The 24,975-nt window shown below is 63.5% G+C and overlaps 1 protein-coding gene across 1 annotated transcript; it reads left to right on the forward strand.

Moving 5' to 3' along the window:
* The first annotated feature begins 85 nt into the window (after window positions 1-85).
* Window positions 86-24,415, forward strand: Slc7a5 (solute carrier family 7 member 5). The gene is made up of 10 exons (XM_004842699.3): window positions 86-715; window positions 10,659-10,784; window positions 18,561-18,666; window positions 19,170-19,214; window positions 19,641-19,764; window positions 20,303-20,406; window positions 20,643-20,739; window positions 21,204-21,353; window positions 22,140-22,317; window positions 23,076-24,415. The coding sequence occupies exons 1-10, from the start codon at window positions 166-168 to the stop codon at window positions 23,129-23,131; spliced, it is 1,536 nt and encodes a 511-aa protein (XP_004842756.2). The 5' UTR covers window positions 86-165; the 3' UTR covers window positions 23,132-24,415.
* Window positions 24,416-24,975: the final 560 nt, after the last annotated feature.

Raw genomic sequence — 24,975 nt, forward strand, 5'->3', positions numbered from 1 at the left:
GCCACGGGGGCCAATGGCGGCGGTGGGAGGGATCTCGCGGCGGCCCAACGGGGGCGAAGGGTGGGCGGGCCCTGCGGGCGGGGCTATGAAAGCCGGGCAGGCCGGGTGGCGCGAGCGCGGCGGAGCGGTGGGGCGCGCGGTGTCCAGGCCCGGCTGGTAGCGAGCATGGCGGGCGCGGGCGCGAAGCGGCGCTCGGTGGCCACCGCGGCGGCAGAGGAGGAGGAGCAGCAGGCGCGAGAGAAGATGCTGGCGGCGCGGCGCGCGGACCCCGCTGGCCAGGGCCAGGGCGAGGGCGAGGGCGAGGGCGTGACCCTGCAGCGGAACATCACCCTGCTCAACGGCGTGGCTATCATCGTGGGCACCATCATCGGCTCGGGCATCTTCGTGACCCCCACGGGCGTGCTCAAGGAGGCGGGCTCGCCGGGCCTGGCGCTGGTGGTGTGGGCCGTGTGCGGGGTCTTCTCCATCGTGGGCGCTCTCTGCTATGCCGAGCTGGGCACCACCATCACCAAGTCGGGCGGCGACTACGCCTACATGCTGGAGGTGTACGGCTCGCTGCCCGCCTTCCTCAAGCTCTGGATCGAGCTGCTCATCATCCGGCCCTCCTCGCAGTACATCGTGGCGCTGGTCTTCGCCACCTACCTGCTCAAGCCGGTCTTCCCCACCTGCCCGGTGCCCGAGGAGGCCGCCAAGCTCGTGGCCTGCCTCTGCGTGCGTGAGTAGGGGACCCCGGGAGGGAGGGGGCAGCCGTGGCCCTGGGCCCTGGTCCCGGCGCCCAGCATCCCTGCGACACCGCCTCCCCGGACCATGGGAGGCCGACCGAGGTCGCTGGTCCCGAACCCACTGGCCTTTCACTCCTTCCATCAGCCTCCCTGGGCCCCTGGGAAGAGTTCTGGGCCGCCCGGTGGGCAGTCTGCTTCCCTACCAGATCCGATCCATTAGGACTTAGGGCTTACGCAGTGCCACCCGCAGGCAGGGCGGCTGAGCAATACTTGGTGTGTCTTGCATGGGCCCACGTGGAGTGACTGAAAAGCGTTTCCTGTTTCTGCTCAGTTGTGATTGGTTGTTAAGAAATTGCAGTTTTAAAAAAAAAAAAACCATTCATTTCTGTTCTCCAAACCAGCCTGTCAGGGCTTGGGCAGGCTGACTCATAGAAAATAGTAGTAATAAAATTGTGTGTGTGGTGAAGGTTGCTCACTTATGACCAGGAGCAGGACTGAATTCCCCTTGCCTGGGAGTAAGGACATCCATTGGCAGAGCCCCTGGGCCCACGGGCACAGTGCTAGTTGGCCAGGGAGGGCTGCTGCTCCACAGGACAGTTTCTTGCACGATTACAGGGTTAGAAAGTCAGACATAGCAAATGCTACTGGGTTGGTTTTGTTCTGTCTTGGTTTTGGCTTCTGTCAATTCTCAAGTTCATCTTTGGCCATCCAAGACAGATTTACTTGTTTTCTTAAAGCTGCCACCTGATTTAAGGCCCTGCCTGCACACTGTAGTGCATACAATTACAGTGCTAACGGGGTTACACTGGAGTGTGAGTCACAGCAGTGAAACTTAGTGCTTGGAGCGGCTCCGGGCTGGCAGTGGTGCCCCTGGGTGGTGTAGACCTGCTCAGCCAGCACCTGCACTGTGAGGCGGTCTGCAGAGATGTGGGGACCAGAGCCAGCAGCTCTCTGCCAAGATCAGGGCCTTCCTGAGGCCAAACAAGACCTGCAACCCGATGAGAAGGGTCTCCCTGGGGTGGGGCTGGGCACCCAGAAACTGCCTGCCCGCAGTAAGCAGGGCGTGGCCGTGGCTGGTCTGCATGGGGCTACAAGCTGGGAAGGCCCGAGGCTGCTGAGTGGGTCGTGGAGAACGATGCGTGGGTGACACACTGGGCTGCATGAGGGAACAGGCCTCTGACAGATTGGCTTTGCTGGTTTTGTCTTCAGGGAATTTTAATTGTCCAGTTTTCATCACCCCACAGTGTTTAATGTGTGGGCCTGGCTGGTGATGGGGGTACGTGTTTCCAGGGCCGCCTCTAACCTGTGGAATGGGCTGGAAGCTGGGGCACTGAGCTCCGAGGTCACTGGCAGCACGTGTGAAATACTGTTCTGGGGGCCCGGGATTTAGCTCAGTGGTTTCGCTGCCTGCTGCGCAAGCACAAGGACCCGAGTTCGATCCCTGGTACCAAAAAAAAAAAAAAAAAAATACTGTTTTGGCCAAGGGCGGACAGAGTCAGAACAGGGGTGTTCTCATGTTCTTTTCCTGACGAAAGGCCCTAGTATATGACTACGTGGCCCCGTATGGCCACGCATCTAATCAACCCTGAGATCCACATTCCTCCTCTTCCCCACGCCTGGGCCAAGACGCCACGGCTAAAATGCAGGCTTCCAGAGCTTTCTCTGTATGGATAGCCAGTTGCTCCTTCTGCTAAGATCTCCCTGGATTGCCATGTACATCTTGTTCTCTCTTTTTTTTAAAGCCTGAGGCAATATTTCCACTGAAGTACCCAGAGGCAGCAGCTGCTTTTCAGCTGCAGGAGACCCTTCGCTTAGAGGTCCCACAGGTGTGCTCAGCATTGGGGTCCCTACTTTGAGAAAACAGTAGACAGGGGTGTGGACTCTAATTCCATAGCCACAGTGCCTTCCGAAGAAGCTGTTCCAGACCAGACATTCGTGGGCTTCTTTGGTGATAGAGGGCAAGTCGCTTTCAAACGGTCCTTGGGGCCCCATGGGTGAAGCCCCTGGTGAGTCCTGAGTGGAAACCCCTGCAGGGTGCAGATGTGCGGCTTAGTGCCAGTCAGAGCCCCTGTCCACACAGGAAGGCTGCGCTCTGCGGGTACCCATCAGCCCCCTGCTCACGTGTGTGAGGGTGCGTGTGTCACCTCCTTTTTACTGGGACAAGGATCTGCAGTGACAGAAAGGGACAGGCTGTCTGCAGGAGAGGTAGCTCCTGGCCAGCCCACGTGGGAGAGGGTGCATCCCAGTGCCAGGCCCCGGCCAGGGAGCTGGGCCTGGCCAGGGTGGCCCTCCCGGGTGCCCCACAAGGTGCTCCAACTCACCAGGGAGTCAGGCATCTGAGGAGCTTCAGCTGTGTGTGTGGCCTCACAGGTGGAGGGGCAGCCTAAGCCCTGACCTGAGGACAGCCATACAGGACCGGGACAGTTTTTGGCATTCAGCAGGGACAGTGCCCTGACCCTGGGGATACTCCTGAGGAGAGGAGTTGCAGTAGATCTCAGAGGTCACATAGGAAGTAGGTCCCACAATTTCTCCTCCAGGCTGCACACCGACCAGGTACCTGGTTTTGGGGAATGTCTGCCACACAGGAGGCCGGACTGGAGCCTCAGCTCTGTGCATCTCTTCAGCCCCAGGGCCTGTCCCTCTGCACCGTTCTTTCTGCTTGCTGAAGGCTGTCTTGTGAAATGGCTTGGCTGGCTTGATCAGTGCGTGGGATGGTCCTGCAGACAGGCAAGGGAGAAAGCCAGTCCTTGGGCTCTGGCACAGGGAATTAGGGCTGAGTGAGGTCTTTTGGGGGTTTTGTCCTTCCTAAGGGAGAGAACTGCTTAAGGGGATTATTGCCTAATGAGAACATGGTGGCATTACCTTTGACTTCAAGCTGTGCCAGATCTCATCTACAGAAGTCCAGCAGACTGGAGCTGAGATTCTGGCTGGGGCTGGGTCGGGGTTGGGACAGGTAGGCCGACCTTCCTGGGCCCTGGCTCCCTCTGTGTGTGGGAGTAGCACGGGGCCAGATACCTGGAGTCCCTGCTTGGAACTGGGATGCGCTCACAGCTGCCAGCCTTCTCCAGCGCCTTCCCCGGAAGGAGCTCTGGAACGAGGGATGGGAGCCAGCCCTCTGCCACCCTCGGCCACCTACCCCAGCAGCACGGCTCTGTGTGCAGGGACCCATGGGGCCTCTGAGCCTCCCTTTCCGCTTCTGTGTAAAGTAGGCAGCCCCAGCCCCAAGCGGGTGTCAGAGAGGATTAGGCCAGGCATGGTGTCTGTCATGTGGCGTCTCTTCTGCCCTCCTCCATCTTGCTTGCCTTGGAAGCTAAGGAAGAGAGCTGGGCTAAGGTGGAGGCCAGGTGTCTCCCTGCCCTGGAGCCTGGCTCCAGTGTGACCTGCCCTTGGCACGAGGATCAGCCTGAACCAGGGGGTGGAGGTGGGGGCCTGGTTGAGGACCCTCAGCCTAGTGCCCAGCCCTTCCCGGAGGGGCCAGCCCGGTCAGCTGACCTGAAACCCGGGCGTGAGTTGGGCTGATGACCAGAGAGGGGGTGGGGTGGGGGTGCCAAACGTCCTTTGAGTCGTCTGCTGGTCTCCTGCTCCCCTTGGGTGCCCACCACTGTAGACCCCTCTCTACCCAGGCCTGTCCCTCAAGCCCTGGGGTGTCTGGACACCTGCCAGCCACCACTGCAAGGACACTGGCGAGCAAGGAAAGGCCCTGGTGTTTCCAGGGCACCCCGGGGCCTGTGCCTCAAGTGTGAGCTCTGTGCAGCTGACAGCCCAGTAATTAGCCCTGCAATCCGGCTTTCCCAGCCGTGCAGGGGCAGCTGGCGCCCGAGTGGGTCACGCCCAGTCACGGGGCCCGGCCTGGGCCTGCAAGGCTGTTTCAGAGCTCGTGACCCACAGACTGGTGGGAGGTGGGCAGGCATCTGTGACCCTTTCCTTCCGAGTCACAGACCGTGGTTAACCCCGCAGGATGAGCAGGATGCCTGCCAGAAAGGCCCGGCAGGTGCCTCTCCCACCAAGACGTGGGGGCACCTCAGACCTCACGGCAGTCTCTGCTCAGGCCGCACCCAGGCCTCTGGAATCCATGTAACCATCCTGTCTTGCTGCTGGGGAAACTGAGGTGGGAATAGGCTGGGGGTGCTGAGTCATGGCACTGCCTGGTGCCGCCCACCATTTGTCACCAGGCGCGTGGAGGTGGCCCAGCATGCCTGGGCAGGGTGGCGAGTGCCAGGGCCTGGGCTAGCTCCGTGGTCCGGTGGGTCGGAGGTCCGTCTATGTTCTGGACCCCTTGGGGAGTCCTCCCTCTCGTGGGCAGCTGTCCAGCTGTCCTTCTGTCTTCTGAGTGTCCTGTTGAAGTTCACTGCACACGAGCTCCACGACGGCCACCCAGAGCCCCTCTGCAGGCCCCGTGCCTGTCCTGGGGCTCAGGTGTCCGTCTCGGGAAGTGGCATTCCCGGGAGGCACAGCCTCTCCCAGAGCTGCCCAGACTGCTGGCCGTGGGGAGCTGCCTTGTCCTGTACACGTAGACACCCTCGGTGCCCTGGAGCCCCTATGTGCCACCCCAGGCAGTGCCTCCTCCCACCACTGCTGAGTCCCCCAGGAGGACCCTCGCCTCATGGGTCCACGAAGCCCTGGACTCTGGCTGGGTAGGGCAGCTCTGCCTGTGTGTCCAGGCTGGCAGGAGTCCCTGTCCAGCAGCAGGCCATGCCCACCCTCCCCTGGCCGGGATCTTCTGCTATGTGACTTCCCATCCAGGCTCCTGGGGAACAGTACCTGCAACCTGATCCCCGGGACTGGCTGGCATCTGTCACTGAAGCTGAGCCGAGTTGTGTGTGCCTGCAGTGAGTGACCAATGGAGAGCCCCGGCCCTGTGACCGTGACTAGTGCAGTGGTTTGTCCCTGTCCCTGTGAGCTACCACGGCTGACCTGGGATCTGCCTTTGGCTCCTGCTACCTGTGGACAGGCCACCAGGCCGGCTTCAGAACAAGGAAGCTGCGGAGGATGCACCGTCACTGGGTCCCTTTAGGGCCTTTGTCAGCCCGAGTGATCTGGAAGCTCTCAGGGCCCCAAGGCGTCCTGAGCCAGGCCCTAGCTCTGTCCTTAGCTGTGGGTCCCTCCAGCTGTGTGACCAGGGTGGGGCACTTTGCCAGAGTTCAGAGGTGGGAGTGGGCCCAGTCCAGGGGTCAGTGGGGAGTGGCAAGGGGCCCCTGGCAGTCAGATGCCGGGGAGCCTCCTGCAGCTGGCACTAGCGTCCCCAGCCCTGAGTGTTTTTCTTGAGGTGCGTCAGGCCCACTTGGAGCTGGAGCTCCCCTCAGCTCCGGGACTCACCTGGCCTCTGCCCCTGCACCTGAGCCCCAGTGGGTCGGGCGAGGCCGGGGCCTGTGTGTTCCAAACAGCTGTGTGGCCTCCCCACCCCACACACGTGTTGTCCCGTGATGGAGCCTGAGCTCACCTCAGCTGGTCGGCTCCTTACAGGGTCTGCTTCCATCTACTGTCCAGATAAAGCAGCCTGGAAGCCCCACCCACCACCTCCACTGCCCAGAGCTGGGCCACCAGCCAGTCCCAGGTGGCAGCCACATGGCCCTGGAGCTTCTTCAAGACAGCTGGGCTTCAGCAGGACGGGGAGGCCGAGACCTGTGTGCTCTCACCCCTCCCTCTCCGAGCTCCCTCCACCCCGGGACCCTGCCTGCGTGGGTCTGCCTCTTTCTCTCCCTGGGCACAGGGCTTAGGGTTGGCGAGCGTCACAGGCCACAGACGGGGAGCTCTGCGCTGGCTGGTGACGCCGACTCCTTATCGCCCACACACAGCCTCAGCACCGCGCCCTGACTATCCGATTAATTACCAGGTGCCAGAACATGTGTGAGTGCATGTTACCTCACCCACAGAGCAGCTGTAGCACTCGTGTTTATGACAGAGGCTCCAGGCTCGGATGTGTTAGGTAACTCACCCCAGGTCACAGCCTGGCAGAACTCAGGTGCCGGAGGCAGTGCTGTGGCACCAGGGACCCTTGGGAACCTTTGTTCATCAGGAGAGCCCTGGGAAAGAAGTCCCTGCCTGGGGTCTCCTCTTTGCCCTGCATTCGGATGTCAGCCTGTTGCGCTCCGTTTAAGCTGCCTCTCTCTGGCCCGTAGTGGAGGGTGTGGCAGCTCCATTCTGGATGGTCCCCGGCACCCTGTGTCTGTGCCAGTGGAAACTGTGCGGTCGGTTCGAGACGGAAAGGGGGCTGGAGGCAGCTTGGTGGCAGAGCGCGCGCTTAGCGTGCACGTGTCCAAGGGTCCACACACGGCACCGAGGGGAAAATGAAGGGAAAGCCATGAAGACCGACTGAAAGTGTGCTACCGGCCCCCACTCGGGTTTTCACAGGCTGTCGGGGGGCACAGAGCAGCCAGGAGACCCTGCCCCAGCACACAGGCGGTGCCCCTCCTCTGCACCGGAGGCCCACCTCCACCACAGCTGGGTCAGGGTCGCAGGCTGCACGTGTGCACTCTGCAGCCCCAGCGTCCTGGGGATGGGCCGGATGCAGATTCTGGGGCCATCCCAGACCTGCCTGATGGAAGCTCTGGGGACCCCTAGGGTCCTGGGGGTGGACCGGTTCCTAGTAGGGATGAGAGAGAGCAAGGCAGGAAGGGCATCTGGGGCCAGGGTGTCGGGGGGGAGGGTGTTCCAGCCTCCAGGGGCCAGGAAGCCGGTGCTGACTTTAGGAAACTGGCATGCCTCCGGCCCCGTGTGCTGAGGGGTGCGACAGAGCTGTCCTCAGGAGCGGGGCCTGTGCAGACAGGGCCCTGGGGCCTGGGCCAAGTGTCAGATGTGACAGGTGAGGCCAGGTCTCGGCCAGCTGCAGTTGCCATGGTCCCCAGTGCTGTTCTTGCTCAGGACCGGGCAGTCAGTGCTTCCTGGAACCAGCGAAGCCAAAGCCTTTGCTCTCTCCCTGCTCAGGGGCCTGCAAGAAACGGGTGCGGCTGGCAGAGTTCTGGGCAGTGAGACGCTCCTCTGCCTGGCCTCACCCACCCGCCGTGTGAAGCACGCAGTGCCTCTCCCTGAGCATCGCCCAGGCTCTGCCCAGACTGCACGCTCCGCTCCCTTATGGGGGCCCAGCCGATGCTGCAGCAGCACCTCTGCCCTCACTGCACTGGAAGACCAGAGGCTGAGTCCCATGTGTGCTGAAGCCTGAGCTCCGAGGACAGGGCAGGGGCTCTGGCCGTGGCCTGCATGTGGGGCTCCTTCCCTGGCCGGGCAGCACCTGCTATGAGGTGTTTCCAGAGAATGCGGGTTTCCTTGGTCCAAACGCCTGGGCCAAGTGGGCCTGGAGGCGCCTGAATGGGGGCTCACGGAGCTGCAAAAGGACCCAGCTCCTGTGTCGCGCTCGGCTGTGGGGCCCTGTAGCCAGCGGGCTGGGTTGCGGCAGGCAGGTCCCTGAGACCAGAATCACCGCTGGCTTGACCCGACCGACGAAGCCCGGCCTGCCCGGCCATCCGCACAGAGGGGCGCTGAGCTCTACCCCCAGGTCCGCTGGGCTCTGGGCTCTGTCTCGCTTGCTCCCACACTGGATCCTCCCCTCGTCCTCTCTGGAGGGCTGCAAGTTTCTAGCGGTGACGGTCACAGTGGCCAGGCGCAGGGGAGCCAGGCAGTGGGCCAGGTGGGAGCTGGGGCTAGGTCAGCTCTGAACCCTGCCCACGCGTGGCTGTCTGGTGAAGGCCGCAAGGCGAGGGGTCCAGATGAGTCCATTTATTTAAGGCTGTATTTCATTTGGAAATGTTGAGAAAAGGACTCCAAGAATAAAGAAGCCCTTGTCTCCCTCTCCCCAGGCAGTGGCATTAAAGTTGCATCATCTACTCCAGTCCTTTTACAAGAGGACCAGCACTGTGAAGTCCCCTTTGTCCCTGACCCCACCCCAGCCCACCTGGGGGCCGTGACCTGGTTACTTCCACGTCAGGAAGGCTCTGAGTCAAGGGAACAGGAGCCCAGCCCAGAGTGGCCGTGGCCAGCACCTGCTGGCCTCTTCTGTCCACTTGGCCCCCCTGGCCTGGGCTCCAGACTTTTTGGCAGGGCAGCAGCTGGCGTGGATCTCCAGCAGGGCAGGTGTGGGTTGCAGAGCATGGTCCTGCCTACGGCCAGGATGACCTCCATTATCCCCTTTCCTGGACACCCAAGGTCTGCCTCTGGGAAATAAGCTGAGAGCGCCGAGGCTGGAGCCTCTGGAGCTGCTGCTGCTCCACAGGCTCCCTGTAGAGATGAGAGGGAAACCTGAGCCCACAGCCAGACAGACTCGGCTGTCTGGGCCCCAGCCCCTCCGCAGCCCCGCCTACCAGGGCGACTGATGCAACCCGCTGGCTTCTTGCTGCAGCCGGAAAGCCGGGCCTGGGGGAAGGGCCGCCTCCGGTGATGCCCGGGCCCACGCTGGTCCTTTAGGAAGTGTGACTCCTGGTCGAGGAGGCCCCACCCCACACACCAGGCTCAGAGCTTAGCGACCCGGTAGTGGGCAGAGGGCCAGACTGGACGCGCTTCCGAGTCCGCAGCACCAGGAGAAGGGGCTCATCCTAGCCGTTGCAGTTACAGTAACCACCGCCGAGTACCTCCAAGCAGCAGCGGGTGCGGCGTTGCGTCAGCCGCAGCTTTGGAGACCTCTGGGCCGCGTCCTGTCCCGAGAGCAGTTGCCACCGGCGGCGGGCAGGATCAGGGATCCAGGATCCGGGGAGCCTTCCTGTTTTCCCGCCCCATCTAATTAGTGTAGATTCCTGTGTTTTGAGACCTGGGCCTGAAATTTTGTATAATTAGCCCAGCTGGAGGAAAGCCACCTGCTGTACTGGCCCCAGCCGACCTGGCCTTTCAGAGTTCCCCGAGGCGGGGCGGAGGATGGGGCGGAGATCTCTGGGCTCCTGCAGCCCGATTGGGGGTGCTGGTTAATGTTTGATGGCAGTGGCGGGCCAGAGGGTCCCGCCTGTGACATCCGTGCTGTGCCGTGCGTGGGCTTGCTGCTCGGGGTCAGGTGCCATGTGGCTCACGTCATGGAGAATCCCCAGGGCAGGGCCCGCGGCCACGTGGACCTTAGGAGCGTGAGGAGCAGAGGTGGTACGAGTAGGAAGGGTGGGCGGTGAGTACCCGTCGCCTTTTTAAATATACTTCAGTTCCGCCTTCCGCTGGGAACAGCAGTGTTTGCTGGCGTCCACAGAGCCCAGGCAGGACTGGCCAGTGTCTGGGGTGCTGGTCCCTCTCAGCTGCCTGCCTGTGGGCCTGACCTCTGGTCTCCTGCAGACACCATGTGCCCTCCCAGCCTGCTTTCAGACTGCCCCGGGCAGGTGCAGTTGTTCTGGTGCCGGGACTGGCCTGGGCGAATTCTCAGTTCCCGTTATCTGCTGCTCAGACTGCAGCAGAACTGGATGGAGCGTGTCTGCCTCCATCTGCCCAGGGCCGAGACTACAAGGAGGGCTCCTGGGGTGAGAGGCCTGGTCCGCGGGTCAGGCCCTTGCTGTGGTCACAGGCCGGCTCCACGGGGCCCGTTGTCCTCTGGGCCCAGCATATGTCCCTGACAGGATGCCTGTGTTTCATCCGACACCACCCAGGCCACTGCATCCACAGGTGCTGCTGGGTCTCCAGGGTGTGGGGGCAGCTATCCTCCCAGTGGCCAGCTTTCGAGTTTCCCCGGAGTCCACGGTGGCAGGGCCCTGGGGAGGCTGAGACCCACTCCTTTAAAGGGAATCCATGAGGGCAGCCCAGGGACACCTGGGACCCCGGCACTTTGGAGTTTGGTGTTTTCAACGTTTGACCTTGGCCGTAGAAAACCAGCAAGTTCATCCGAGGAGCCCCGGACAGGGACACGGAGGGAGGGGCCGGTGTGGACACAGCCCCGTTTCCTTGGATCCCACCCCCGCCCCGGGCGTCCCAGCCTTGCCTGCCCCTAAAGCGCTGTGAGCGCCTGCCTGGTGGGACTCACTGCCTCTGTCCCCACAGTGCTGCTCACCGCCGTGAACTGCTACAGCGTGAAGGCCGCCACCCGCGTGCAGGACGCCTTTGCAGCTGCCAAGCTCCTGGCACTGGCTCTGATCATCCTGCTCGGCTTCATCCAGATCGCAAAGGGTAAGTGTGGCGCCGGCGTGGCATGTGCTGCCTGCTCTGTGTCCACCTCATGGGGCGTGGGTTCCAGTCCCCAAGCGCTGTGCTGTGGCATTGCATTTGCCCCTGAGGAAATTTGGAAGGGGCCCAGCCAGTCCCCGAGGAACTCGGGCAGAGCCAGGCACGCATGGTCATGACTGGGCAGAAGCTCTTGGTTCTCATAGGTTTGTGCAGCTACATTCCCGAGTGCTAAGTGTGGGGGAGGAGTCCACCCTGGCCCGGAGGAGGGTGCCGAGTGTCCTGTGCTGAACCCTGGCCCTGGCCGTGCGTCTCCACCACGCACCTGGAGTGTCCTTGGGGTTCTTGGCGGTGTGGCAGCTCCAGGTGATTCTCGAAGATCCTGGGGGCTGCTTGGCTTTAGGCCCAGTGGCAGCCCCAGGAGCCCCTCAGGAGGGACAGTCCCCCCAGGACGCCATCTGTCCTTGGGCACAGGCACCAGGCCCGGAGGCATGCTCCTGTGCTGGGGGAGAAACCTTGCTCTCGTTTCTGTATGTGGAAGTGAAAGATCAGGTTGGGGTGAAAACCTGTGAGCCCTGCTGCCGAGACACCTGCCATCGACACACAGGGCCAACAGGCTGGACAGACCCGGCGTGGTCATGTGCCGTGTGACTGTCAAATCACGCAGGTCGCTGCGTCTCCTCCCCTGGCTGCCTTGCCCTGGGGCTGCTGGCACAGCTGGTGGGAGAGTGAGTCCCATGTGGCCTGTGCAGCACCCATGCTCTCGGTCAGTGTGGGGCAGTGTGGGTGGGCATTGCAGGGAGTCTGAGGACATTCTCACACACCCCCCCGCCATGTGTGAAGCTCCTCCTTTTCCACTGCCATGTAGTATTCCAGCGTGAGAGTGTGCACAGTCGCTAGGCCATCTCCCCCCTGCCCAGGTGGACGAACACAGCCTGGGTGCCGAGTGCGCTCACAGGGGAAGCAGCCAGCAGCATGGTGGGTTGTGGGCTCCACGCTCACCCAGCGTCCCTGGTGTCCAGTTGGCTTGTTACCAGGATGCAGCAAGGAGGCGGGGAGGGGACACTGGCACAGCCTGTCAGGGTCCTGGGGCGGCCGTGCCGTGTGGCCGGTCACATGGCGCGGATAAGAAAGGGGAGCTGCAGCACCGTGGGTGGGAGAGCTGGGGCTGGGGCTGGGGGGGCGGTGCCCCTTCCTGCCCTCCTGCTGGTCAAGTCCGAGACCCCTCGAGGCCCAGGCTCTGTGCAGCCCACCCCCCTTGCACGCTTGCCCCGAGGAATGGCCGAGTGTGGCCTCACACAGCTCCCGTGTTCATGGCCAGCCTCCCCCTTGCCCGGCCTTCCTCTGGGGCACTCGCGGGGAGCCCCGGCCTGACGGGAAGGCTCGTGCAGCTCTCGGGGCAGGTGGCTGTGCAGGCCCCTGACCTTGCAGGCAGCCAGTGGCACTTGCTCCTGTTGTCACCCTTGAAGGACTGTCTCGCCCCCCCCCCAATTCCCAGGTGACTGCGCAGTGGCCCAGGTGAGCTCAGAGCCTCATCCCGAGAGCCGCTGCTCACCCAGGCCCCTGACCTCCCCTCCGGAGCCATCGCAGGCCGGCCTGGGCCCCGGCTCTGCCGCCTGTGCCCTCCGAGGGCTAGGAGCCTCCTGGACTTGGCACCCGGCCCCTTTCTGAAGGGGAGACTCACAGCGGGAACCTGGAGCCCACGTGCAGAAGAGGTGGCAGGCTGCCGGGAAGGGAGCCCAGTGGTCAGGGCCACCATGGGCAGAGGGATGAGCCCGTCCATGCCCACGGCCCTCAAGCAGGTGGACAGGTGCCACTGTGCATGGCGTGGGGAGGGGTTGGCCTGGTGGCCGTGACTAGATGGACTGACGAGGAATTTAGGAGGGAACCTGGTTTTGGTAAAAATAAACTCCAGCTGGGCTAGGGCTAGCGAAGAGCTTTTGTTCGGCCTGAACACAGCGTTTGTCTCATGCCAGTTGCCGTGGAAAACACCCCCACGCCCCAGCGGTTCCTTGCTGAGCTCAGGGATGCCATGCCTCGTCTGCAAAATTCCTGTCCCATTTGTTCCCAGGGAATTGACTATGCTGGACAGGCGCCTTCACTCTGGGGCCGTGTCGAGGTGGGGGCCCTTTCTCCCCCAGCAATTGCCCCGCTTTATTGCCCGTGGGGCACTGGGACCCAGTGCCAACAGAGGCGGCTGTGCCCAGGGTGCCTCGAGGCAGAGACCCAGCCCCAGAGTGCACAGAGGGGCCACTGTCCCTGCGTCCATCGTGGGCCTGCTCTTTGCCCTGGGTGCCCCTCCGTCCAGCGTGGGGACAGTGGCCCTGCTGCAGTGGGCTCCAGCTGGCCGCCTCCCGGTGCTGCCTGTTTCTGTCTGGCTGCTCAGAAATCAGCGCACGGTTGCCAGCCTTCCCCAGAACCTCTGGCGCCCCCTCGCCCAGCTGAGGATGCGGCCCTGCTGTCAGTGGCTCAGGTTACCCTGCAGGGACATCAGACATGGAACCCTGTAAGCGGGAGGCACAGATGGGGCCAGGGAGGTCCTTGGGCAGGGCTCCTCCCCAAAGTCCGGCACAGGAGGAGGCAGTGGGATGCAGGGCGCAGTGCTCTGAAGAGTGGGAGCAGCTCCAGCTGCCCTGGCCAGGCAGGCGGGGCACTGTGAGGTCCAGGGACCGCGCCCACACTGGCCATCCCGGGACTCATCCTGGGCTTGGACAGGCGATACAGAGGGAGGTCTCAGAGGTCAGGGAGATGGACAGGCCGTTCCCAAACATGAGTGGTAGCTGGGCCTTTGTTTCCGAGGCCACGGTGGAGTGGGGTGCTGACGGCCTGATCCTTCCGCCTGGCCAGGGGCCAGATCCCCCATCCTGGGCGACACACAATGGGACCCTTTGTGGTTCTGCTGAGTCGCAGTGTCCAGTGGAGAACAAACTGATCTTCTCTGGCAGTCAGACCGGGCGCCTCGTAGACCAGCAGGTCCCAGTGAGACTGTCCCTTCTCCACCCACGCCGTGTCCTGGCTCGATGCCCCTCTGGGGCAACAGTTGGCCTCTCCCTGTGTCTCTGCCCCTCTGCCCCTCACCGCCAGGGCATCCTGGAGGAGAAACGGGCTCAGACCCCTCCTGACACCCCGCCCAGTAGCCAGTGTGGTCTGCGGCCTGTGAGCAGCCTCCTCGGGACAGGTGCAGCTGAACCCGGGCTCCCGGCAGTGGCAGCATGGCCTGCAGGAGCCTGGGTCTGTCGGGCACTTGGTGGCTTGTGGAAGGGCCGTGTCCTCTCGGCCCTTACACTGGCCAGGTGCCCTGGGCTGGGAGAAGTGTGGGGTCCTGCCCCTGGCCTGCAGCTGGTACAGAGGAGGTCGCCGGGACTGGGCAGAGCTCTTCCTGGAGCGTGCCCTAGACTTCACTGCGGGGCATCGGCCCGTCCGCTCTGGGGTTTGTGGCAGGTGTTGAGGGTGTTAGGGGAGGCTGGTCGCCACGTTGCGGTTGCCCCAGCAGGGCCTGGGAGGCACCTGGAAGCCTGAGCCCTTCCTGTGCTCCTCACCGCGACTCCTGCCGGCTCCACGAGGACAGAGAGCAGGGCTGTCTGCCTTGGGAGACCTGGAGGTGAGCACCGGGGCCCGAAGGGGACTGGAAGCCTGTGAGGATCAGATTGGCACCCGGCCCAGGAAGCGCAGCGGGACCTCCAGCGAGGGACGTCCCTGTCTGCTCAGCCGAGCGAGGACAGACTCGGTGGGGCCACCGCTGGTCTCCTCTGGAGGCCGTGTCCCGGGTCTGTCCCCACAGGCCCCCCCAGTGAGGACTCTAGTGAGTCCTGTGTGTTGGGTCAGGGCTCCATGTGTCCTTAATTATCCCGAGAGGCCCTGAGTCCAGGTGCCGAGGCGCAGGGGTCAGGGCTCCACACCTGAGTGGGGGCCTCATTCCGCCCGCAGGAGGATCCAAGCTCGAGGCGCCGCTCAGCCTGCAGGGAGCTCAGGATCCCACATGAGCCCGGGCAGCTTACCCGAGTGAGAAAGCCAACCACAACCCGCCTCCGGCTGCCAAGGCGAACTTGGACAGGGCCCAGGCTCCCCTTCGTGGGAGGCCCAGCGCACAGGGCTGTGGTGGGCGGGAGCACAGCGGCTCGGGTCACAAGAGAACAGGCGGGACGCTGGGGCCTCTGCACGCCCAGGTTCCTGCCAGACTCCGCGCAGCCCTCCACGCTGGGCGACGGGCCCTGGACAGGGAGCCCTGGTGAGCGCCCGGGGCTGCAGCCACGTGTGACCTCACCTCGGGGACATTGCCGAGTCCTGAAGGGGTGCGGGTGGGGCTCGCTTTTCCCTCGAGTGTTCTTTTTTTGAACCCAGAGGCTTCACACTGAGCTACATCCCCAGCCCTTTTAAAAATTCTGAAACAAGGTCTTGCTGAGGTGCTGGGGTGGGACTTGAACTTTCTCCTGCCTCAGCCTACCGGAGTGCTGAGATTACTGGCATGTGCGGCCATGCCGGCTCTGTTGGGTATTCTTCGGCAGTGTAACTGAGTCCTTTTCCTGGGCCTGCCGAGGCCCTGTGGTGCCTCAGCATGTAAAGAATAACAGGTCTGGAAACACATGCTTTGCTTGTAGATAAGGTCAGAGGACAGGAAGCTGGGCTTCTCCCCCACGGCTGGGTGGGGAGGCCTTTCTAGCGTGGATCTGAGGTCCACAGCTAGTCTCAGAGCCGAAGGACTGCCCCCGAGACGTCAAAGGAGAGGACTGCCTGTTTGTTTTTTGCTTTTTGTTTGAAACAGGGTCTCACTATGCAGCCCAGGCTGGCCTCAAACTCTTGGTGGTCCTCCTGCCTCAGCCTCCCGAGTGCTGGGATCACAGGTGTGTGGCACCACGCCCAGCTAGGACCACCTGTTTTGGCCTCACTCCCCAAACCGGGTTCCTGCCCCACCCCTTCCCACACATCCGGCTGAGCCCAGTAAAACAGGTGCCAGAGCCACGTGGCACATGGAGACGGGTGCCACAGTCCTGCGCTGGCACTGCCTCCGGGGCAGCAGGGCCACAGAGCCTGGAGCCACTGCCCACCGCCTGCCAAGGGTCAGCCCTTCTTACCGCCAGGACACGGCCACGGCCTGGAAACAGCGAGGGCACCTTGTGCCTGTGCCATCCTGGGCCCTGGCAGGCGCTTACCCTCTGTGCCTGAGGCCAGAAGTCCTGGGGTCGAGGTGTTGGCATCGTCGTCGTGTCCTTCCCGAGTCTCCAGGGGACCACAGAGAAGAAAAGAAACACAATTCAAATCCGGGGACCCTTCCTGCCTCTTCCCGCCAAGCCTGGCGGCTCAGGGCGGCGAGCAAAGGCCATCTTTCCAAATAAGGGCAAACTTGCAGTCCCAGAGAGACAGGACCAGAGGTCACTGTCCCTCCCGCACACGAGTGTCTTGGCAGACCAGCTCGTGGAACTGCAAAGGCCGGCGTGGGCTGGAATGTAGGAGCCCCCGGCAGCTGTCCCCGTGCTGAGAAGTGGCTTTCCTGCCACTCGTGTCCTGAGTCCCCCCCGCGGAGCTGCACCGAGGGGTGGGCTGGGCTCCTGACCCCCGATCATCTCCGACCCAGCCCCTTCTCCAGATCACTGGTTTGCCTTTTCCCGGTCCTGAGACACAGACTGGTCTCTGGGGACGGGCAGCCGTAGGGGGCCTCTGTGGCCTGAGCCAGGGCCCTTAAGGCTGGCCAGGGCCCGGGGAGAAGCGGGTTGTTGGTCCCACTCCCGGGCCCTGGGCCACTGCGGGCACCCTCCCAGCTGTCAGCCAGGAGCCCGAGGGCGGGAGCCAGCCCTTGGCTTGGGCTCCGCTTCCCCTGGTGGGGGCTGCTCGTGTGGCATTTGGGGTTCGCTGGGCTCTCGGTTTCTGCTCACGTGGTGCCCTTAAGGCAAGTGCATTCTGTGGACAAGGAGGAGACCTGGGGTGAAGGGCTTAGGGGACCTCACCAGGGCTGCACAGCCTGGCATTGCTGCCCACTTGGCCAGAGCAAGAGAGGACACTTCCTGTCAAGGAGGGCACTGTGCCCCAGGAACCCCACTTGGTGGGAGCTGCTTGTGCAGAGCCTGGGTCCTCCTGTCCCCAGCAGACCTGTGCCGCCCGCTTCCTTCCACCATCTGGTGACTTTCCTGCCTGCTTTCCTGGTCACCAGGCCTGAGAAGTGCCCTGCCACCGAGTGGCAGTGGGATGAGTGAACTGCTCAGTTTCTGGAGTGCTGTGGGAGCAGAATCTTGGCCCTGGGTAGGTCCACAGGAGGGGAGGCCTGGGGTCAGCCTTGCCCAGCCCTGGGCAGTGGCGGCTTTTAAGGACTAGATATGATTTGGACTGGCACTGCCACCTCCCTGGACTTGGTGGGGGGCTGCTGGGTGTCACAGGGCCAGAGCAGCACCTTTGGCTTGGACCACTACACGTTGCACCCCCACCAGCACTCGCTCGAACCCCAGGCGTCTCCAGGCCTCGCCAAAGCCTGTCCTGTTGCAGGTGGGGTGGTTGGAATGGCTACTCTGGAGCTTAAACCCCAGCACCTCATCCCGGAAGGTGCGCTCGGCTCCCTTTCTTCCTCCCTGGGCTGGTGCAGAGCCAGACATGGAGCAGCTGCTGCTGGGAGTGAATTTGAAGGGCGAGTTCACTGCAGACAGTGTGCTGGGGACTGGGCAGCCCTCAGCCACCCAAGCAGAGCTGGAGTTGGAGCAGACAGTCGGGGCAGGTGGAGCTCCGGCTGCTGAGTGCACCCCTGTGCCATGTTAGGCTGTGCCAGCCCTGGCCAGGGACAGCTCTTTGGGGTCCAGACCAGCAGCCTGGTGCCCGCTCCGTGGCGCCTGTGGAGAGAAGGGACCGCCAGCGTTTGGTCTGGCACCAGAGATGCAGTGGCCTCCCATCCCGGGCCGGCATCCAGCCTCTGAGACCGCCAGACCCAGGGCTCTGAGCGGTGGGGCTGGTGCCACAAGGTCCTCAGATGCCTGCCCGTGCCCCAGGCCCGCACCTCCTCCCCTGGGCAGAGGTGAGGCAGTCACGGGCCCTGAGAGCCTCTGCAGAGCCCTGTATACTCCATCCTGACCCCATCGCCCCTGAGAGGCTGTGTGGTCTCAGCTGCCCCTCTGCTCCCAGACGTCACCTTCCTCCAAGGGACTCTGGCCGCTAGGCATGGAGGGAGCCACACCCTGGGCGCCAGCACACTGGTCAGGTTTGGCCTCCTGGCCCAGCCTCCACTGCACTGGCGGAGCCGTGAACCCGGGCCCATCAGAGCATCTGGAGTGTGGCGTTTTGTCCTTGGGGAGAGCAGCTGGCCTCCCCGTGTCCATCAGAGGCTCCTCATCACAAGGCCGGGGGCTGGCCTGTGGGGCAGGGCGCCCTGTGACATCCTGGGCACCATGAGCGGGGCATGCGGTTGCCCTCCTGTCTCTGAGTGCCCTGGCACAGAGCCTTTGTTCTTGTATAGGCTGGCAGAGCCTCAGGCCCAGGCACGGGCGGCCTTGCCTCAGTGTCCCTCCTCGTAGGGCAGCTGCTCCCCAGCAGGGCTCTATGGGCCAGGCCCCGGGACACACCAGGGTGCTACAGGTGTACGGAGAGCTGGGAGGAGGGAGCCCTGGCCTGGCCCAGCCCAGCCTGCCCGCCGCCAGTGAGCCGGGCTGGGCAGTCAGGGACGAGGGTGGTCAAGTGTCTCAGCAGGCGCGTCCAGTTTGTCCCAATGCAAAGCCTTCACCCGGAGTTTTGTTAGGCATTTTGCTGCAGGGACATTCTTGAACTTCCAGCGTGCCCTAACCAGCATGCCTCTCTGTCCTGTGCCAGGTGACGTGTCCAACCTAGACCCCAAGTTCTCCTTCGAAGGCACCCACCTGGATGTGGGGAACATCGTGCTGGCCTTGTACAGTGGCCTCTTTGCCTATGGAGGATGGTAGGTCCCAGAACGCCTGGGCCCTGACATGTCCAGAAATCTCAAATCTCTGGACCATGCTGCAGAAGGGTGGGATAGAGCCAAGAGGCCTCAGAGGAAGCAGAGAGGGGCCCCGCCACTTGGTGCACGGCCTGCAGGTCAGCCTGGGGACCAGGTCCTGCCAGCCGGCAGCCCTCGGGCTGGCTGCACGGGACAGAAGTGCCACAGGGTGGGCAGGCAGGAAGATGTAGAGGCATCAGGACCCCAGAGCAGGCACAGGCTTGAGAGCTGTACTGTCTCTGCAGCCGCCCTCTGCACCGCACCCTGTGGCCTCTGACCCCGGGGACTTGGAAGCCAGCTCCGACCTCCAGTGCTCAATGGGGCTGTGCATGGGGCAGGGCAGGGCAGCTGTGGCTCCGCGTCCATCCCAGGGACAGAGCAGCCTGGTGGGCACAGTGGGGCACCAGCCCCTTCCCTAATGCCCCAGGGAGTAACATCTAACAAAGCCCTGGCCTGGGTTCTAGGAATTACCTGAATTTTGTCACAGAGGAGATGATCAATCCCTACAGGTATGTGTAGCGCGATGCTGCCCTCCCTTCCACGTGATGCTGCTGGGCTCGGCCTGCAGTCTGGGGACCTGGACAAGACCCTGGGGGGGGGGTGGGACAGCGTGCGCATGCGTGGTGGTCCCGGGGGGCCCACACACGGTGGGAGGTCTGGAGGGCCCGGCTGTGACTCCTGAAACCCGAGGCAGCTCTGAGATGGGGCGGGTGGGGACCTTCAGACCGGGTGGGTCACCACACAGGACTCTTGAGTTGTCAGAGCCGTGTGGCTGGCATTGCTGAGGGGCCACCCTGGCTCAGCCAGCTGCCCACTCCGGGTGCGAGCACCTCGTGTGCCCAAGAATGAGGGCTCAGATACGGGGCGCGGTGGGCGGCGGGCTGGACCTGGGTCCCGGCTGCACTCTGACCCGCATCCCTCCCCATGGTGCCCAGAAACCTGCCGCTGGCCATCAGCATCTCGCTGCCCATCGTCACCCTGGTGTACGTGCTGACAAACCTGGCCTACTTCACCACCCTGTCCACAGAGCAGATGCTGTCGTCCGAGGCCGTGGCTGTGGTAAGGTCCCAGGGTCCAGGCCTCCCTCCTGCCCTGAGGGCTGGGCTCCTTGTCCTTGGTCTCCTGAAGGTGACCACAGAAGGCTGTGTCAGGCAGTGGGAGGTGCAGGGCAGCACCTGGATGGGTGATGAGTCAGCATGCCCCGTGTCCAGGCCATGTCCAGGGGCTGGGGGCCCCTCGGACCTCCAGGGCTCAGGAGGGGCGGCTTCGTGTTAGGCAGTGAGTCCTGGGGCAACGTGGCCAGGCCTCTGCAGCCCGGGGCTCTGCCACAGCCCCCACTCCGGGCTAGCAGTCAAGCCACCTTCAGCAAGTGGACTCGGTGTCTGCTGCCTGCCAAGACCAGGACAAGAAGGGCAGAGACCCGACCCCGACAACCCTCCCTCTGCTCTCCGTGGCTGGAGGACACCAAGTGCAGTGAGGGTGACTGAGGAGCCCACTGCAGGGCCCCCAAGTGCCCCAAGCCAGGTCACAGGTGGAGCTGCTGGATGGGCCGTGGGGCTGCTGCTGCTGGGGGAGGCTCACATGGCTCTGTCCCCAGGACTTCGGCAACTACCACCTGGGAGTCATGTCCTGGATCATCCCGGTCTTCGTGGGCTTGTCCTGCTTCGGCTCGGTCAATGGCTCCCTGTTCACGTCCTCGAGGTGAGCTCCCCAGGTCCCCCGGTCCCGCAGCCCCTGCTCCACCTTGCTGCCCATGCTTTGAGAGCTGTCAGCTGTCACTAGGCTCAGTTGGTGGCACAGGAAGCAGGACCCATGCCTCTGCAGGCCCTGAGGGTCGGGTGGCACTGAGGGGCCCCTGGGCTCCCTGCCGCCCGGCAGGTGTGGTTTCAGCCCCGTGGCGTGGCAGGCAGGGCTGACCGCCGCTGCTGTGTCCACAGGCTGTTCTTCGTGGGGTCCCGGGAGGGCCACCTGCCCTCAGTGCTCTCCATGATCCACCCAGACCTCCTGACGCCCATGCCGTCCCTCGTGTTCACGGTGAGCCTCCCTCCCGAGGGCCCCGTGCACACCCACAGCGCGCTTCCTAGGGGCAACCACGGCTCCAGCACCGCAGGAGCGGTCGCACGCTGGGCAGCCTGGGGCGCCAGATGCTGGAGCCTAAGTCTGTGCCCCTGCTGACTGTGTGGCTGTGGACAGTTCAGGCGTCCGAGTGGGGACCTGGCTGGGCCCAGCTTCACCTGGCCCGGGGCTCGGGACTTCTCACTCCATGCTGAGGCCCCAGTGCAGCCCAGCGGCCCGCTCCCGGAGCTGCTCCTCCTCCTCCCCCTCCTCCTCCTCTTCCTTCTTCTTCTTCTCTCCCCGCCAGGCTCCTCGCCCCTGCCTCCCTCTTCCGCCATCCCAGACCTCGCATGCTGCCCCTCGGTTTCCTTTTCGAGACCATTTCTGGTGTCTGGGTGCCCACTGCCCCCTACCAGGTCTCACCCGCCCGTCTCTGTTTCCAGTGCATCATGACCCTGCTCTACGCCTTCTCCAACGACATCTTCTCTGTCATCAACTTCTTCAGCTTCTTCAACTGGCTGTGTGTGGCACTGGCCATCATCGGCATGATCTGGCTCCGCTTCAAGAAGCCAGAGCTGGAGCGGCCCATCAAGGTGCGGCTGGCCTGGGTCCCCTGCAACAGCAGGCAGGGCAGAGCATACCGGGATCCTGGGGCCAGATGGCCTCTCAAACCTGGGTGGTGCAGCCTTCCTCTGGCGAGGATGGGGAGACAGCACATGAAAGCACGTTAGACTGCGGGATCCGTTAGTCCAGCCGCCCATGCGTAAGCACAGGCATGCTGGGGGAGCTGGCCGGCAGCTGGCAGCTCCTGTCACCCGGCCAGTTCCCCTTTGGCACAAGGCCGCCTCCCTGTCCTCCACCAATGCGACAGGAGAGCCTGGTCCAAGGGTGTGAGCGGGTGACTCAATGTCCTGGGCCCCACTCCCTGCCTTCTGAGCATGGGCCAGGGCTGGGTATCACGAGCTTTCAGGTGGCTGTCAGTTGAGGTCCCAGGGAGCACCTGAGAGAGAGCACCCGGCACACTGGCAGTGCCCCACCTTCATGGGGACCAAGGGCTGGGAGCAGATACCAGCGGGAGGCCCTGCCACACCGCCATGCTGCCTACAGCAAGGGCACCCGTGGGTGCTTCCCCTGGGAACCTGCCCCGGACCCCTGTTTTCTCCCAGGTGGCCTCAGGCCAGGCAGGGCAGCGTAGTCCCCCAGCCCCCAGCCCATCCGCTCCGTCAGCCCCGTGCTGAGGCTGGGGGAGCCATGCAGGTCGTGGTCTTGCCTTCTGCTGGTCACAGCCACTGTCCTGGGGGCACTGGAGGAAGCTGGCGGGGCGCTGAGGGGCCAGGGATGGGGCTCCCATGGGGCCCACACCTCGCCTTCCTGCACAGGTGAGCCTGGCGCTGCCGGTGTTCTTCACCCTGGCCTGCCTGTTCCTCATCGCCGTGTCCTTCTGGAAGACGCCCGTGGAGTGCGCCATTGGCTTCACCATCATCCTCAGCGGGCTGCCCGTCTACTTCTTTGGGGTCTGGTGGAAGAACAAGCCCAAGTGGCTCCTGCAGGCAATCTGTGAGTGTCGGCACCGCGCCTGGCACCCTGGGTGGCTTCCTGGTTGGGTTTTAGTGCATTGACAGCAAGAGTGGCCCCGCACTGTGGGGTGCGACATTCAGCTCAGTGCACAGCCGCTGATCCGGGGGCAGAGGAGAGGCCGGGCTGCTGGTCCTGGTCCCAGGCCTGCCCCTCCGAGATGGCGCCAGGGACAGTAAAGGACTAGGACGGCCCCTGTGTGGGCGAGGGCGGCCTGTGCTCAGTCCTGTGCCCTGCAGTAGGACCGGAGGCTGCCCGGCCTTGGAGCAGGGTGTGTGCCCAGCCTGGCTCGCTCAGACCTCAGCCCGAGCCCAGGGCGCTGCTCCTCCTGCACCAGACCCCTCCCCAACCAGGTTGCTTCATGGGAGCATCAGGTGTGACCGGGACTGGGGGTCATTGCTGGACACCGGCTGCCTCGAGCGAGGCTGGTGCTGGGTGTGGAGCTGCGGGAGGGGGCGTCACCTGGAACCTGAGGCCCCAGGGGTGGGTGTGGGTCCTGCCCCATCAGCCAGCATGGGGCAGTGAGCTCTCTCTGCCTCTGGCCAGGAGCTGTGGGCAGACCCTGGGGCAGGGCCTGGCGTCCCGGTAAGCCCTGCGGGTTTCTGTAAAGCTGAGGTCTCCGACCTCCTGTGCTACTCTGGATGGTGTGGCCGGGCTGCAGGGCCCTGGCTTCCTGAGGACACCGTGGCTCAGCTTGCACCCCCGGCCCACGCTCGCTCACTCCTGCCCTTCTCCCGCAGATTCCACCACCGTCCTGTGCCAGAAGCTCCTGCATGTGGTCCCTCAGGAGACCTAGCCCGATGCCCGGGAGCCGAGCCGCTACTGCCCGCGAGCGAGCGAGCAGAGCGCACAGCGCCTTGCCAGGTCACACGCCCCTGAAAAGCAGCTTCCGGCCCTGCCCTCCCACAGCTGTGCCGGCACTGCCAGGCGCCCAGCCCCCTTGTCCCTGCGCGGGTGGGGGGCGGCACCGGGGGGACTGCAACTCCGGTACGAATTCAGTCCTGGCAGGTGAACGCCTGCCCGTGGCTCCCTGGGGACAGGGCTCCCTGTCACCTCAGGCTGCTCCCTCCCCCTTCTTTCCAGTTTTCTCTTATTTTAAATTCCTTCGGGGTCGTGTTGACACCACTGAGATGATTATCGCTTAAAGAAACGGGGCAGAGGCGAGGAGGTGGTGTTTTCTCACCTAATGCTGTCTGCAGCGCAGCAGCCTCGAAGGGACCCAACTGCTGTCACAGGGTGTGTGGAACTACTGAATTTGGACGTCACTGTCGTGACCACGAATTGCACTGACAGACAGCCCCACTGTGTGGCCGGGGTGACCTGGTGTGCTAGGCACATGATCACACTGAGCCCCCCAGCCCGGAGGAGAGATGTTTCACTCAGGCAGGTGGCGGGGACTTTGAAACACCCCTGTGCCATGCTCTGGGGCTCTGCCTTGGCTGGAGACCACTGCCGCCCAAGGGGAGGGGGGCGCCCAGCTGCAGCTGCAGGGACCACTGTGCAGGAAGTAGTGTGTCAGGGCACTTTGCGGTGGGCGGGGCATGGACAGGTCCCGGGGCCTCCTCCAGCGGGGCTCCCTGAGACCAAGGACCAGCCTGGGGACCCCACCTCGCAGGGTGGGGCAGCTCAGGGTCCGCGGTGCTGGCTTGCCCTGCCTGCCCTCCACACTCGGGGAGACCCCTGGCTCTGTGCCCAGCCCACCTGGAAGCCCCTTGCTGCCACCACACTCGGCCCACTGGCTCAGGGTTCTGGTCCGTGGGGTGGTTCTATTTCAAAGCATCTCGTTCAGTCCTTTGCTTTTTATTTTGTCCTACCATCTTACCACTGGGCGGGTACTGTGGGCGTCAGGTTTATTTACTCCCATGGCCAGCGCTTAGCCTCGCTGACTTCACGGCGGGTGTGGCGGCCACACTGCACTGTCCCTGTGACCTGCGGAGTGTGAGGCATGTGGCTGGGCGTCTTTCTTGTGTTCGTGGCTAACCTGTTACACTAGGCTTGTTAGGGTGGGTAGTGCTGTTGTATTGTGGGGTTTTGGTATTTTGTTTTGTTATTTTTTAATAAAAAGCAGTTGGAATTCTGAGGCTGCTGGCTGTGCTCTCCTTCCACACCCGATCTGCATGGGAATGTTCTGGGGTTCCCAGGCCCATCAAGGCCTCCCATGGGGTTATCCTTCACCCACGACCCCTGAGGCCCTGCTGCAGGGGCTGGAGAAGGACAAGGGGCCTGTGGGCTGGGACAGTCGTCAGCAGTGACTTCCTAAGTGAAGGCTCAGAGGTGACAGGGCCAGAAGTCACTGGGCTCAGTAAGCCTGAGGCTGGGACATTTCAGTCCGGAGGGGAGAAGTTTCAGGCTAAGGCTGAAGCAGGAGGGGCCTGGCCCGGCCCAGCAGAGGGCCTGGGGGATGCGCAACCTAGGTTAAGGTGGGTCAGGGGACAGCAAGAAATGAGGGATGGATGGGGTGGTGCACACCTGCAATCCCAGCACCTGAGAGGCTGAGGCAGGAAGATTGCTGAGAGTTCAAGGCCAGCCTCGGCTTTATAGTGAGACCTTGTCTCAAACAAACAGATGGGTGGAGGATTTAGCTCCGTGGTTTCACCGCCTGCTGAGCAAACGCAAGGACCCAAGTTGGATCCCTGGTAC

This window comes from Heterocephalus glaber, unplaced genomic scaffold, assembly GCF_053883595.1.
Source record: "Heterocephalus glaber isolate CG9 unplaced genomic scaffold, H.glaber_assembly_v1.0 deba00000071, whole genome shotgun sequence".
In the NCBI taxonomy this organism is placed as follows: Eukaryota; Metazoa; Chordata; class Mammalia; order Rodentia; family Bathyergidae; genus Heterocephalus; species Heterocephalus glaber.

Excerpts from the sequence above, each read along its gene's own strand:
- Slc7a5 (XM_004842699.3), top strand. The coding sequence starts at position 166 with ATGGCGGGCGCGGGCGCGAAGCGGCGCTCGGTGGCCACCGCGGCGGCA. Across the intron at positions 10,785-18,560 it reads CTTCATCCAGATCGCAAAGG|GTGACGTGTCCAACCTAGAC; the intron begins GTAAGTGTGGCG and ends GTCCTGTGCCAG. Across the intron at positions 18,667-19,169 it reads CTCTTTGCCTATGGAGGATG|GAATTACCTGAATTTTGTCA; the intron begins GTAGGTCCCAGA and ends CCTGGGTTCTAG.